This window comes from Nesoenas mayeri (assembly GCF_963082525.1).
Source record: "Nesoenas mayeri genome assembly, chromosome: 1".
NCBI classification, from domain to species: domain Eukaryota; kingdom Metazoa; phylum Chordata; class Aves; order Columbiformes; family Columbidae; genus Nesoenas; species Nesoenas mayeri.
Genome location: NC_137541.1, coordinates 66,629,333 through 66,644,860, shown reverse-complemented (window position 1 = coordinate 66,644,860; position 15,528 = coordinate 66,629,333). Strand labels below are relative to the sequence as shown.

At 42.7% G+C, this 15,528-nt stretch overlaps 1 protein-coding gene across 4 annotated transcripts in view; it reads left to right on the top strand.

Annotated features, from left to right (window-relative positions):
- DENND5B (DENN domain containing 5B) overlaps positions 1-11,016 on the top strand; it is a gene marked incomplete at both ends in the record, with an annotated part of 115,189 nt that extends 104,173 nt beyond the window's left edge. For all 4 annotated transcript variants that reach the window (XM_080352453.1, XM_080352452.1, XM_080352451.1 and 1 more), the window contains 8 exons: positions 876-997; positions 2,987-3,132; positions 4,838-4,956; positions 6,109-6,296; positions 7,922-8,004; positions 8,171-8,297; positions 9,787-9,961; positions 10,833-11,016. In XM_080352453.1, the coding sequence (XP_080208579.1) occupies positions 876-997; positions 2,987-3,132; positions 4,838-4,956; positions 6,109-6,296; positions 7,922-8,004; positions 8,171-8,297; positions 9,787-9,961; positions 10,833-11,016 (1,144 nt within the window). The remainder of the gene's footprint in view (positions 1-875; positions 998-2,986; positions 3,133-4,837; positions 4,957-6,108; positions 6,297-7,921; positions 8,005-8,170; positions 8,298-9,786; positions 9,962-10,832) is intronic.
- Positions 11,017-15,528: the final 4,512 nt, after the last annotated feature.

The following is a 15,528-nucleotide window of genomic DNA, read 5'->3' as shown; positions in this document are numbered from 1 at the left end:
AGGGATCTGCTTGTCTAGATGTTCCCGGACTTCATTTTCACAAAGCAATGCATTTAGGAGAAGAAAACCCCAAACCTTATGAAAACATCCTAGCTATTGCATGCAGTTCTTATCAGAACAAGCTCTGTGATGTTACATACATCACTATACCAGAAGCTAACAAATACTCAAGTCTGCTAACAGGTAGAGAGAGGAGTAGCTGGAAACCATCACCTGTTGGGTGATCATCTGAAGGCATCTTGGCAGACCTGTATTTTCCTGAAGTTTCATATACATCTGTCTGCTTTATCAGCTTTTTGGGAGTCTGTTGCCTCCTGACTGCAACGCAGTGTCACAAGCTTTGTGCTGTCTCAGAGCGGGTCCAGGTTAACTCCTGGTGTGCCTATGTGCTGCTTTGGGCAACTGATGATGTATGCTGCATTTGCCAAAATGAGGGAGTGGTGGGAGGGCCCCTGCTGCTGCTTGGTGCCTTCTGGTTATTTTTCTAAGAAAGATTGGATTATTAGACAAGGTTATTCCACAATGGGAACATATGGGGAAGAAATGAGGTTGCCGTGTATTGGTTCAGGTCTGCTGTTGTGAGCAGCATTAGTTTATTTCTGTGCTTTGCAGCAAAACCAGAACTGATCCTTTAATGGGATGAACGCTGTTGCCTTGCAGTGGTAGTGTGGAGCTTAGAGTGGTCTGTAAAACACACATACAGCACAAGGGGTAAATGGCCCCTATGGGTTTCTAGAAGCTTGTGTTACCTAGGGAATCTCACTTTTCATACCTCCCATGAAGATCAATTCTTCATTTGGTGTTTTGAGATGCAAACACCTTTTAAGATACGTGGTGCTTTTTCGACAAGAAAGCAATGTATTTGTTCCTACCAGGAAACTTTACAAGCGTTATGCTTTCCTGCGCTGTGAAGAAGAACGGGAGCAGTTTCTGTATCACCTGCTCTCACTCAACGCCGTGGATTACTTCTGCTTCACGAGTGTCTTCACAACAATCAGTGAGTTGGAGAATCAATTTCCCCCCTGAATAAAAATTAGTTGCCGTCATGATTTGTAAGAGACGATGTTGCTGTTGCTGATGTCTGAGTAGCTGAGCCCTTACCTGGAAACCCCTATCTTGGTTGTTGCTGCCGGGCTCATGGGTGCTGGGTGTTGCCCTGGGAAACCAGCTGGAGAGCCAAGGTTGTGTGGGAGTGCTTGGGAGAAGAGCACTGCACAAAGGAGAGTAATCAGCAGAGAGTGCTGCCATAGCACTTGATATTCCTCACCGAGTTGTGTAGTGTCTTTCATCTTCCCTCCCAGACGAGTCCTCAATATCCTAATGCTTCCCTCTGGCCTTTTCAAAGTGTGCATCCTCACAGCCTGCTATCTGCAGACTGAGAAGAAGATGGAAGTTTTGAAGGATGAAATACAGGGCACTTTGTGCTCTGCTGTGTATTTTACGTCTCTTTTTGTGCCTCCTTAAATGCCAAAAAGATTACCTTTCCCTTCCCCTTCTGTAAGGAGAGCAGAGATTGGGTTTGAAATCTGAAAATGAATCTCTGTCTCTCTAGCACCAGGCAATGTGAAGGCAGGAGCCATGAGATGACCTAATTATTTGAATTCACCATGGCAGCCCTTAGTCTTTATTTTCCTGCCTGTTCAGAGTGAAGGGAAGCAAGTTTTACATGGCTGTCAAAACAAGCACTCATTCTACGTTTTCTCCTCATAAAGCAATAAATCCCCTCAGAACCAGCACAGTGCAGAGAGATTTATTCATCCTTGGTTACCTTATTTCTGTGGGGCATCTCGCTTGACAGCTTTCCCTTGTAGGACAAGTGTTTGGATTTGAGGTTTGTCAGGCATTCCAACAGGCTGCCCAGGGAAGTGGTAGAGTCAGCATCCCTGGAAGTGTTTAAAAGGCATTTAGACAAGGTTCTTAGGGACATGGTTTAGTGCTAGAGTTGGATTAGGTTATGGTTGGACTCTATGATCCTGAGGGTCTCTTCCAACTGAAATTATTCTATGATTCTATGGTATTTTTCTGAGTGCAGTATCATTGCATGGCACTTAAAAAGTGGAAAAACAAACAAACAAAAGCCTGGCTTATCTTACCCACTTAAAAAGACAGCTTACAAAATATATGAAGAGAGAATCTTGCAGTGCTAGTGTGTGGTATCTGAGTCAAATCCAAACTGGGGTGGGTGGCGGTCCTTGGCTTAAGCACATATGGGTGGTGCAGATTTAAAAGAATAATAGTAATAATAGAATCATAGAAGAGTTTTGGGTCAGAAGTGACCTTCAAAGGTTATCTAATCCAACTGCCCTGCAATGAGCAAGGACATGTTCAACTACATCAGGTTGCTCAGAGCCCTGTCCAGCCTGACCTTGAATGTCTCCAGGGATGGGGCATCTACCTAATGTAAGGGGGGGATATCCACAGACACTTGAGACTTCAGCTATGCCGTTGCCATCCATGCCAGCATTTCTGACATCCCTTCGCCCCTGGAACCTTCCGTGTGTCCCGTTACCCTCCCACCTCCTCGGGCTTAATCCTTTTCCCCGGCGGACTCCGGAGCGGTTTTTGCACTAAGCCCGGCTCAGCCGCGGGGCTGCAGCACCACCGTGCGGCACCGCTGCCCGCCGAGCAGCTGAACCGAGAGCGGCTGAAATAGCATCTGCAGAAAGCTGCTGGCAGTGACGAACGTGGGTGGGAGCTCCCCAAAAGTAGCTGCTTCTGGTCTACATTTGGCAGGAGCAGGGGCTACTGCCGCGGTCCCCCCAGCCCCGGGACGGGAGAGGCTTTGCCGCCGCAGCGGGACACTCTGCGGGTTTGTCTCACCCTTTATATGGAGAAGGGAGGAGTTCTCCTTGTTAGGCTGCTGAGACGGGGGGGGCAAGAACTTACCCTCAAGCGAGAGGCGTGGTTTACTCCCGAAATTGTGTTTAAGGGGGAAAAAAAGAATAAGTCAAGACTAACTTATTTCCTCCCCCACCCCTGTTCTTAGTGATCCCTTATAGGTCTGTGATAATACCTATCAAAAAACTAAGCAATGCAATAACCACATCAAACCCATGGATTTGTGTGTCTGGAGAACTAGGAGATACAGGTGTAATGCAGATTCCTAAAAACCACCTAGAAATGACATTTGAGGTGAGTACATACTCTTTACATTTTACTTTTCAATATGAAACATGCTTTGAATTAAACATTATTTTGGTGAGGATTTATTGTCTTAAGAGCACAGTATTTGAGACTCTGTCCCAGTATTCAAGGTCTATGTACATTCAAAATCAGAAAAAATAGTGCTGTCTGCCCCTCCTGTGCTAGAGAAAAGTTTCCTGTGACCAGGTACCACTTTTAACCACAGGCTTCACTGCTGTCCCTATCCCAGCCCGGCTCTTCTTTTCTCACCTAGCCGATCTATTTCCACATCTCATTCCCTTCCACATCTCTTTGCCAGCTATCCTGATTTTCAGGGCTCATTTCTGACTCCTCATTTCCCTCCTTAGTTTCTTTTCCGCTTTAATTTGTCTTCCCACTTACCACCACCCAGGTCCCAAATTTCTTGTCCTCCCACTCCAGCTCCTTGTCTGATGTTGCTTTCCTTCTAAGCAGTTTAACTCCTGTGTTCTTCAACTTCCCAGCTTCGTGTGCTACCCCCAGCAAACCTCAGAGCCACCACCCCCATTGGGCTCTTTTCTCCGTACTTGCTGTGGTTTTCTCTTTGCGTTTGAGGACCCAGCGTTCCCCTCTGCTTTCCCACCCATCAATTACAGGTTGGCTCGGTGCCACTCCAAAGCAGCTGGTAGCAGGAATTTGCAGGGAAAGCCCCATCAGTCTCCAGGCTGTACCATATCCAGTAAGGAGTGATTTCGTAGGAAAATCTCCTAAAATTGAAGTTGCATCCAATGAGCATGGGCAAACTGGTTAACAACAATTGCAAAAAAAATCAAACCCAAACAAACAAACAAAAACACACACACACAAAAACACGTCTTGCCAAATATAGGTAGATTTTGACAGAGACATGATATTTTGCTGCCTCTCATTCACATAGTAGTATTTTGTAGAAAAGATCTGCAAGCTTCTAACAAGCCAAATAACATATGGAGACGTTTCTAAAGACCATACTAATGCTGTTCTAGAATACTCCTTTGGCTGAAGCTTTCCTTAAATATCAGCTTGGGTAGCCACCCACTATGGAAAATGTCAGCCCAAGCTGCTTGTTTGGCAGTATTAGAAGCAATGAAAACCAAGGTCTTGCAAGGGAAGTGTTTAGGTGACGTTAATAGATGTTGCTGCCAGCCCCACCTACAATTACATATCACACTGGAATTCACAGTCCCTTGTTTTCCTTGTTCTGTCTCATGTTAGTGACTTTGTTTTGCCCAACAATAAGTAAATTGATCTTTGAAAATAATAAAGGATCTCGGGACTGCTTCATAGTGTAGAGTGGGTCAACTGAAGGTCAATATGCTCAAAATGCATTTTTTTAAAAAGTTGTTTGTACTAGAGACCTGTTTCCTCTACAAAAACACACCTTATCACCTTAGCTCAGAAATTTGTAATTAAAACTTCTCAGAAGTATTCAGAGTGAGCGCTCACAACAAAGAATTTAATCTCTTCACAAGCTTTTAATAGTTTTATTTCAAAGTATTTCTTTTCTCCTGTGTTAAAATAGTTATTCTGCTTTTCAAAACATTCTGCATGTTTGGTTGAAAATACTTGCTGTGTAAATCAAAGGAAATGGAATAAAATCATACATTTGAGCCCATATATGTGTGTGTGTGTGTGTGGTGGGGGTGTGTGTTGTCTGTTGTTTTTTAAATCAAGTAAAAACTGTTATTCATTTCAGTGCCAGAATTTAGGGAAGCTGACGACCGTTCAGATTGGTCATGACAACTCAGGGCTACTAGCCAAGTGGCTGGTTGATTGTGTCATGGTCAGAAATGAAATAACAGGACACACATACAAGTAAGCAACAAGTTTTAATTTTCTTTGTCTGAAATTCCTATTTGTTAAATCTAGATAAATCAAGAAGGCATCTGTCTTCTCCTCAGTTGATTGAGCACCGGGGGCTGGTTTGGGTACCGAAATATGGTTGGGTTGTCTCCCCCACTCCCATTTCTCTCTTTTCAGAAGCCCTGGTTGAAGTCAAATAATCTGATAAATATTAAATGAGACTTGAACATAGGATTTTTTCTGCATCTCTCTGAGACAGGACAGATAGGATGGATATTTTTGAATTTATTCATATGTTTGTGTCTAATAATTTAAGCTTTTGATTTAAAGTAGTGTGGTAAAATTGTGCACAAATGAACTCTTTAACCCCCACGAGCTTGAATGATAGCTTAAGGTTTATTGGTTTATTTTTCTTTTTAAAAAATTGGAATATCTAAGTACTGTAACAAATTTACAGAAACTCAGTTTGCAAGAAAATAAAAGGTTTTGATGATTCCTTAATCTTCTATTAAGCATATACCTGTTGTGTTGAAGTGATCTCCTAACCCACCACTGGTTTTACAAAACATCTGGCCAAGCATACTTGATTTTTTTTTTTCTAAAAGCAGAATTAGAAAACAATAATTCAGAGAGGTAAGCTCAAGAGCCATAGTTAGCCACAGTGTAAGGGGGGAAAGTAGGAAGAAAATGGGGTACAAGGACTGGAGTTATAGACGTGTGTGGGTTTCTTTAGGGCTGTGGATGGGGTCAAAAAGTACAGCAATAAAATGTGTGGTGAGGTTTAAGTATGAGGAGACGTTACAGCTTCAGCAGGGTGGGAACTCTGTATGGGGATTTAATTGTTAATCATCACAATATTTCTTAAAGGCTGAATATCAGTTGTGGTTACAAGTGAAAAACAATCAGGTAGAAATCAAGATGCAGACCATGTGTATAACACTTTCTGCTGTCCTGTGCTTTGCGTATTTTCCTTTCCCTAAGGATGCTCAGTTGTAGTACAGGCAATGCTGCCTGCTGAGCTCTGGTTTGTGACAAGTTTCTGGCTGCAGAGTATTCCGTGCCCATGAGTAGTGTTTATTGGTGCTAGCTGTCTGTCCCTGCAGCTTTGGGATGGAGGAAGCCTACCTGTGCGGCTGACCTGTGCTTGTGCTGGCTGTGTGGCAGGTTTCCCTGTGGGCGATGGCTGGGAAAGGGCATTGATGATGGCAGCTTGGAGCGAATACTCATCGGGGAGCTGGTGTCCTCCACGTCTGACGAAGAGCTGGGAAAGCAGTGCCGTACCCCACCCCAGCAGAAATCTCCTACCACGGCTCGACGGCTCAGCATCACTTCCCTCACAGGGAAGAACACCAGTAAGTGCTTTACTTTCTCCCCAGGACCCTAGAGAAGTGGGCAGCAGCAACTGCTGAGAAGTAAAGCTCCTGTGAACAGGAGAGCTCCTACTGAAGCAAGGCTTGGTGCAGAGGAACAGCTGTGAGCTGATGATTTTTTTCCTGCCCCAGTTTGTGTGTCTGCGGCTTGCTCTGTGACTGTACACGTTGCCTCTTTCAGGGTCCCCATTTGATAGCTGAGAGATAATCTCTGTTCTTGGAACATGGAGATAAGAGGCAGTAGAATTTGCAGTAGCTGGTGCTGCCCACTTTGCAGTCAGTGGGAAGATAGTTTTTTCTGAAGGGCCTGATGTAGATGCTGTGAAATACCTTCTGGAGGAGCACATCTCCAGAAGGACCTTAGGATACACCAGCTTCTTGTCCCTAAAATTATGCATTTTTTATGAGTAACTGTACCTGGCTACAATGGGGCATGGGACTGTAAGGGCCACGCAAGGCATTCTGTGCTAAAGCATACAGAGGAACACAGTGTAGATCCTGTTCACAGATCGGTTCAGCTCCTGCAGAATTAAAGGACACAACTGCTGAAACATCAAGCAAGGAAAGATTAGTCTCCAAGAGCAATGCAGCATTTAAAAACCACCACATGACCACTGCAGCACTTCACCTGTGTGAGTCCACATTAGTTGGAGGAGTGGGTACCAGGGCTACTTGCAGAACATTTCCTCAGGACTGAGAACACTAAGGCCAAATAATTCATTTGCCTTGGGAGCCACATGAGGCTCTGTGTTAGACCTGACAAAGACTGTGGAGATCATCAGGTCCTAAAATGATACTGAATTACTTCACGCTTCCAAAACAACAATTATAGGACAAGCTAATAGCAACCTTACTATGTTTGAAAAACTAGAAAGGACTCATAGAAAAACCATGAAAATGGTTGAAGTCTGGAAAACATCTGCTTAAAATGAAGTTTTTAAAGTTCAGTCTGTTTTAATCAGAAACTTAATGAGAGACTAGATGATTTTCTGCAGGTACCTCCATAGGAAGATGAGATGGTAGCAGATGGAGGCACAGCATGATTCAGTAGCAGAGGTACACAGCTAAACAGATTCAGACCAGAAATGTGGCAGAAGATAACTTACGCTTGGAACCATTAATAAGGAATATTCTCTGCCTGTGGCCACTCACACTGGTACAATGACCAGACATGTGCCTAAAATAGATAACTTGTCTTGGCTCAATGAAACATTTTGAGTTCAAGTCAGGAATTAATGAGTGCTGGGTTTTCTGGCCTGTGTCACATAGAAGTGAGTCAAATGACTGGGCTACAACCTCGCAGCCCATGTCTCTTCATGTGAGGGTTGCTGTACTTTATGTGATGGGCAAGATGCGATTAACTCAAATGAAATATTTACTAATCCAGATCCTTGGGTTGTGCATTTTTAAGTAGGGCAGTTTATTTGATCAGTCCAGGCTTGCTCATCAGTTGCTTGTAATTAAGGCTCAGGTTTACTCAGGACAAATGACTGCCTAAACTCAAAGATACAGAATAATTCCTGCAGTTCAAGCTGTGTCATCATGAGAATCTGACGAATGTTTTAAAATCGGTATCTTCATCTAGTATGCTCTCCATCATTTCACAGAGCCTAATGCAGGACAGATCCAAGAGGGAATCGGGGAAGCTGTGAACAATATTGTGAAACATTTTCACAAGCCAGAGAAAGAGGTACTTCCTACTTTTTTATTACTTGCCTGGTATCTACAATGCATGTAAATATTTTTACAAACAGAAATGGAACCCAAGTACCAGTAGAGGCTGTTAATCTTTAGATTTGAGACTTCTGGCATACAAACAAAGGAAGTTGTACTTACATATCCTCCCTTTCCCACAGAGAGGGAGCCTTACCATTCTGTTGTGTGGAGAAAATGGTCTGGTCGCAGCACTGGAGCAGGTCTTCCACCATGGATTCAAATCGTCTCGCATTTTTCATAAGAATGTCTTCATCTGGGATTTCATAGGTAAGCTGGTATGTGATTTGGGCGCAGAAGGGGAATAAAGCTTAGGGCAAAATGACTACCCATGCATCTCATCAGCTACGGTGCCGCTTGTTCCTGCCTAGCACCTGCTACAGGTGGCTTAGAGTCAGTGAGATACAAGATGGAAGTTGAGAAATACTAAACACTCTATAAGGCATGAGTGTGAATCTGTTCATAAATTTAAGAGCACTTCAAATTCTAGTCATTTATTCATAGGTGAGTGTTCAAACAGCTGCGTTTCTATCCAGAAAGAGGGTAGGATGGAGGTTGGGGTGGAATGGCAATTGATGTTAGGGGGAGAGCTGGGAAAGGGCAGGGAGTAAAACGTTTAGGTTTCCAGTTGTTCATGAGAAGTCTCCTAACCACTGCACTGGTCTTCTGGTGATGCTTATCTGTAGGACTATGTTGTAGTAATTTAAGGTGTACTTACAGCCTTAAAACATGCTGGCAAGTTGAGATTCTTAGCCTAAGGGTAGGCGCTTACTCAGAAAAGGTGAAAAATCAAAGCTGATGGTATCGCTTAAAATGAGAGCACTCTGGTGTGACTCCTTGATGTCATCTAACTGTATTAGACATCAGCCAGTGTGCTGACCACTGCTGTGCAGCAGAAGTGGCGATTACTAGCTACCTATGGTCTTCAGAGCAAGGAATCTATATATAAATTGTGCAATAGCCATCAGCAGGTTGTTAACTGTAAGTTGCCATTAAGTACTTCGGCTCACAGAATCACAGAATGATAGGGATTGGAAGGGACCTCGAAAAATCATCTAGTCCAATCCCCCTGCTGGAGCAGGAATACCTAGATGAGGTTACACAGGAAGGCGTCCAGGCTGGTTTTGAATGTCTCCAGAGTAGGAGACTCCACAACCCCCACCAGGCAGCCTGTTCCAGTGCTCTGTTACCCTCACAGAGAAAAAATTTCTTGTCAAATTTAAGTGGAACCTCTTGTATTCCAGTTTGAACCCATTACCCCTTGTCCCATCATTGGTTGTCACTGAGAAGAGCCTGGCTCCATCCTCGTGACACTCACCCTTTACATATTTATAAACATTAATGAGGTCACCCCTCAGTCTCCTCTTCTCCAAGCTAAAGAGACCCAGCTCCCTCAGCCTTTCCTTATAAGAGATACTCCACTCGCTTAATCTTTGTTGCCCTGCGCTGGACTCTCTCCAGCAGTTCTCTGTCCTTCTGGAACTGAGGGGCCCAGAACTGGACACAATATTCCAGATGTGGTCTCACCAGGGCAGAGTAGAGGGGGAGGAGAACCTCTCTCGATCTATTGACCACCCCCCTTCTAATACACCCCAGGATGCCATTGGCCTTCCTGGCTACAAGGGCACAGTGCTGGCTCATGGTCATCCTGCTGTCCACGAGGACCCATAGGTCCCTTTCCCCTACACTGCTCTCTAATAGGTCATTCCCCAACTAATATACTTATCCTCACTGGGTTCTGATTTTCTCCCAACCACAGAGAAAGCTGTTGCTTATTTCGAAACCAGTGACCAGATTGGAGACAATGAGGAGGCCCTCTTGCTTCAAAGATCGTCATGCAAAACCTTCTGTCACTATGTGAATGCCATCAATACAGCTCCAAGGAACATTGGAAAGGATGGCAAATTCCAAATTCTGGTTTGCCTGGGGACGAGGTACCTAATTGTTCTTTATTAAACGTGTCCTCTTGCATTAGACTAGAAGAATATTTTTACACTGTTGTTATTACCTCTAGTTTTCCATTTTAAGACATCTCATACCTATCTGTTATCCAGTACCTATTTTAGGCAGTTGTAATACTAGATGTAAAACTGGAGCAAAGAAGCAGTAATGATACATGACTTGTCTCTCGACTGCTAAAAATATTGTGAGCTTTATTATAACCATTATTTTGACAGTCGTATGTATGAAATATCTTGAAATTGTATTTTTGGTGACGTGCTGGCTTTGGAAATGCAGAGTTCCTTTGCAAGAGCTGGTACATTTCTGAATCCTGATTGAATCACTTTGCCTATGAAAATTGGGTGTCTGTTATAATTTTGACAAAATTATTTTGGATGAATCTTTCTTTCTCAATAGGATGCTTTCTGTCTTGCACTTGGGGAGGGGCAAGGCAGGGGTGCTTAGTTGTATTTTGGAGGGTGGAAGCTGGTATGTCTAGAGATAAGTATAATTTTTGTCTTGTCTGTCTGGATGCATGGAAAAACAGTTGGAAAAGGGTCAGTTGGTTTTACCTGAGTTTTACTTTCCCTGGTTCTGATCTGAAAATACTGCTGAATTCTTACAAAGTCAGTTGTCGAATTCTGCTGATAACTCTCCATCTCTAATTCCTACGGGATGTTCAGTTACCTATATTTTACTAACAAATTCAAGGGTTATGATTATACAGGGAACTTCTATATGCAAACCATGTGCATCACCTGCAAAAAACAGACTGCAAGTTTTGGGTTGTGTTCTTGGAGGAGAATTTTGGTTCGAGATCTGTTGTACTTGGCGCTAAAATAATCCCTTTCATCCCCTTGGCAGGGACCACTTTCTCTCTCAGTGGATCCCGTTGCTGGCGGAGTGCCCACCCATTACAAGGATGTATGAGGAGAACGCTCTCCTACGAGACCGCATGACTGTCAACTCCCTTATCCGAGTCCTACAGACGTTGCAAGATTTCAACATCATCCTAGAAGGATCGCTCATTAAAGGAGTGGATGTTTAGCATGGCTTTGCTGAGAACTTCATTATTCTTTTCCCAAGCAAGCAAACCACAACTGGAGACCTGTCTGGACTTGAACGCGATGGTAGTGCACCACTGTAAGGCAAAGCTGCTGGTTGAAGTGGGAGCGGGAAGCCCAGTTTGTGCCCAATGGGGACTCTCCTCTAAAGCTGCAGAAAGCTAAGATGCAGTATTGTAGTTTATTTGAAACAGAAATGTAGTATAAAATAGAGTATTTTCATGTGTTAGATGTGTGTAAATATGCTATCTTCTTGAAGAAATTATATTACTCTAAGAAAATTCTCTTAGAGTGAATGTTCTTGTTCTGACTATGAGTAGCTTAAACCCAGGAGAAGGACTAGGGGGAGGGAAGGGAAGGGCCGAGATGGGAAGGGATGCCCCTACTTGCTTGCAAGGAAGAAGCCAAACGATGTGTAAATACAGCTCAAACTCAGCAGGGCTTTTTTCAGGTATTGCAAATTAATACAGCAAATATCCTTATGTAGCCATAGTGATTGTCTCACTCTTGGAAATGTCGTAAGCGTATGCTGTTTGGCCTACTGTACACGGTCTCCCTTCGTTTTTTTGTTTGCTCGAAGACTCAGCCCTTTCCATGCATGGAAGCTGCGAGTCGTCATTTTGTTTTCTGTAAGGTCTTTTGTGTCACTTCTGTTGATCTCCAGGAGGGGAGACAAGTGTTGAAATGCTTAAACACTGGAGAGGACGACTCCTGTCAGCCTCGGAGCCTGTGAGTAGAAGAGGCCTGTCTTAAGCGGTGCTGCTGCAGCCTGAGATGGAGAACGATGGCTTGCTTGTCTTGCTAAGTGTGTCCCTTGCCTGTCCAGATGTTCTGATTATTCCCCCTCACCCTCAGCCAACTTGTGTCGTGGAAGGCTTCTTTTTTCCCTTTTTTTTCTTTTTCATATTAAGGAATTTGGTTCATACCAAATTCTTGCTGGAATTGAGAGGAATCATTGCTGTAGAGCCACAAACACCGATGTTGCTGTGCTACTGAACTCTATCAGCTGGTTTTCAAATGCTGACAGGTTATGAGTCTTCCTTTATTCCACTGAGTGATTCCTTTATCCCGCAGAATGAGTGTTCCTAGGAAGTACAGGATTTTTTTTTTAATTATCTAGCTACTGAAAAATTAATTAAGCAAGAGGTGGGGGAAAAATAATATCACTTTGTTTCTTTGAGGCTTCTCTACTTCACTCTTTCCAGTTAATATGTTAGTAATACAGTGTGTTTATACAGCCCTTGAAGAGGAACTGGGAGCAACTGCAATCCTGTACACTAAAAATTTAGCAACAGATTATATTAAAATCATCTTGTGGATACGTGCAGCAAATACAGAGTACACTTTCTGTTCTCGTACATGAGGGTTGGAAGGATCTGAGGGCATAGTTTGTTTCATCTGGTTTTAGTTTTTGGAGGTTAGTTTAAAGATAGGTGTTCGTTTTCACTTGTTTATTCCCTATGATTTTGGCCATTTTGTCAGTGGATTTTTGTGGCTGTCAGCTGTGGCTTGGGAAAGGCCCCTGGCTGGTACTGTAAGTGCATTCCATGGTGCTGTGCTCTCAAGTGGTGTTAGGAGGGACTTGGGAATGGTGGGCAGCAGCAGGTCTCAGTACAGTGTGCACATGGTGGAGGGAGGGATGAGAGCCAAGGAAAAGGAAAAAGGATGAAAATTCGGGTTTGCTTCCTCACCTGCTTTTTGTGAAGTTTCTCTGCTTTCCTGCGGTCCTTCTGCTGTCCAGTTCTTATACCAGCAACTCTTTTCAGTGTCCAAGTTTCACATCACATTCCCAGCCAGAAGAAAACTCTTCATGTGACTTCATTTCATTTGAAAGGAGAGTTTTTTTGTTATAGAAGCTTTTTGTTTCTAAGAAAAGTAAAATAATACGGTCAGGGAGTCATTGACTTTAGTGAGGGTTCCAGCTTTTTAATAACCGTTCTTGCCTCCAGGGCTTGTACTTCCTTAAACTGTCTGAACTCATCCCAAATACTGTCGGCAGCACTGTGGGTGTGAGTAACTAATGTAAGGGCTGTGAACGGTGTCACGAGTTAGTAGCCAGAGCCCGCGGCTGCGTGACATCTCTCTTACGTTTCCAGAAATGTGAAATTTGGGGTGTTAGGGTTTTCTGTGTGGCCAGGCGGGTCTGCTTAGAGTCAGCAGAGGATGCACGGCAACCCTTCAGCAGCTATTGAAAATGCGTCACTAGTACTTAACTCTATCAATAAATTATACATTTAGCACCAGAAACCATGTGGCAGCATTATTTGGTAATGACTGCTTAGGATGTTTTGATTTCTATTAGCACTCAGGCCTTTTATGTCTAATGACTGCTGTACATGATTTTTTCACGCCCAACCCAGTCTGAGTGACTTTCATTTTACAGAAATAATAACCTCTTCAGTCCTTGGATTTCTTTGCAGCATCATCTGCATTTGCTAGCTGGATACTTCTCAAACGTATACTACTGCATGCTTCTCCAAAGACTTTTTATGACTTAGGCAGTTGTAACATTCATTCAACATGACACGGGTTAAGTGCAAGCAGGATAAAGTAGAAATGTGAGCACCTCGAAAGGTCAAGAATAGATGAATAAACCACACACAGAGAAAAGGGCAGGAACTACATAAAGTCTTTCTTAAGTTAAAATAAGTCAAAACCTGAGAAATTTAAAAATTCAAAACAGGGCCTTCCCCCATTTCAAACTACATTAAGGAGCCTTTAGCACTTAAATTTAACACAACTTCACATCGGCTTTTTCAGCACGTGTTGACTTGTTTGGTTTTCGTCAAGTTTCACATCATATTAATAATAATCCAATTAAAATGATGTGTGTCGAATATTTCCTTGTAGGCAATAAAGCACCCTAAGATACGTTGAACGAGGCATACCTGAGTGCCTCGGACTCCTAGAAGACTAGTTATCTGACAACCTCGGGAGTATGGTTCTTTGTAGTGAATTTTTATTCTACCATGTATTTTTTTTAGTAGACTACTTTTGTTTCTTGCAAACTGTGAGGTTTGTTTTTTTCTGTAAGGTTTACAGAAATCATTCTGCCCACTAGAGTGGTGAGAAACCCATCAGGATTCTTCGAAGCTGACACAGTTTTTACTTCAGTGTTAAAGCACCTTCATGGGTTGAGAAAGGGAATCTTGAAAAAGACCAAAGCTCTCTGGTATCTGCTTTTTAAAAAACAAAATTCCTATCTGGTACCTGTCTGCAGATGTCTGAGTTTGCATAGTCCTGTTATACTAACATCCAACATGGTAACTTAAGGGAGTCAGAGAATCAAATGCCTCATCATGTATAAAATGTGTATTTATAATTCTCTGAAATGAATGAAATTCTACTGTTTTGTGGGAAATCTACTAGTTTATTCCAAGTTGGTTTGTGTAATTAGATATCATTGTTCAAAAATGTCTTTTTAGAATAGTTGTGAGATGGCATATTTGAGAAACTTCCTTCTTTCAATCAAATGAAGGTGCACATCTTAAGGGGAAATACTGTATGTTACACTTGAAATATACAAATGTGCCCTGTATAGCTTAAAATGATCCTTAAATGTCTCCATTAAGTATATTTTGTCTTTACATTATTACTAACTGAATAAGAACTGGATTATTTTCAAGACAACATTAGTACAAGTATTGTTATATCAAGCACTTTAACATACATATCACAAACTGACATGGATTTTTCAGGTTTTGAAGTACATTGAAATACAGCTTTTCATGCTACGTCCTTTACAAATAAAACTGTGAGAATAATGGCTGGTGTCTCTTTCTCCTTGCAGAGCAACCAAGAGATCCAAGTCTCAAACCAAAGAGCTGATCTGAACCTGGAGGGGACATTTCATAAAGGGAACGAGTCGAACAAAACGATTCAGCTGATAGTGAGATTAACTGCAGTCGAGGGTCTCTTTCCTCTCTTCACATGGGTTTCTCTGATATTTGAGCTCAGGGTTAAAAAGCTGGAGCGAAATTCATATCCTTCAGTCAGTTGTAAGAAGAGAAGCTGCTAGAAAAGAGATGGGTGCTAGCAACAACAACAGGTGCAAAAGAATGATAGTGAAATGCCCTGCTTGTAATTAAAGGCTTTTCTAAGTTGGACTGACTTTTCAGAAATTCCCTTCGCCTTGTCCCTCCCAGCTGTAGCTCTGCTGGAATTGGCAAAAATATGAAGATTTTTGGCAACTGTGTAGTTGAAATGCAGTTCCCTGCATGTGTGTGTGCATGGGGTGTGTGAGGTGGGGCACGGCAGTTCATTCATTTGACCTCTTGGTTTTGAAAAGGCAGAGACCGAAAGTCTCAGGGCCTGGGACCACATATGTGGAAAATCAGAAATACATTGTTTGATTATACTGATACTTATTAACAGTGCAGCAGCAAAATTATAGAATCCCATAAATGTAGATAAAATCCATAGAGCTGCTTGTGGTCAAATTTCAATAGGACGAATGACCAGACTTAACACACTTCCTCAGTAAATGTGGTAGACTT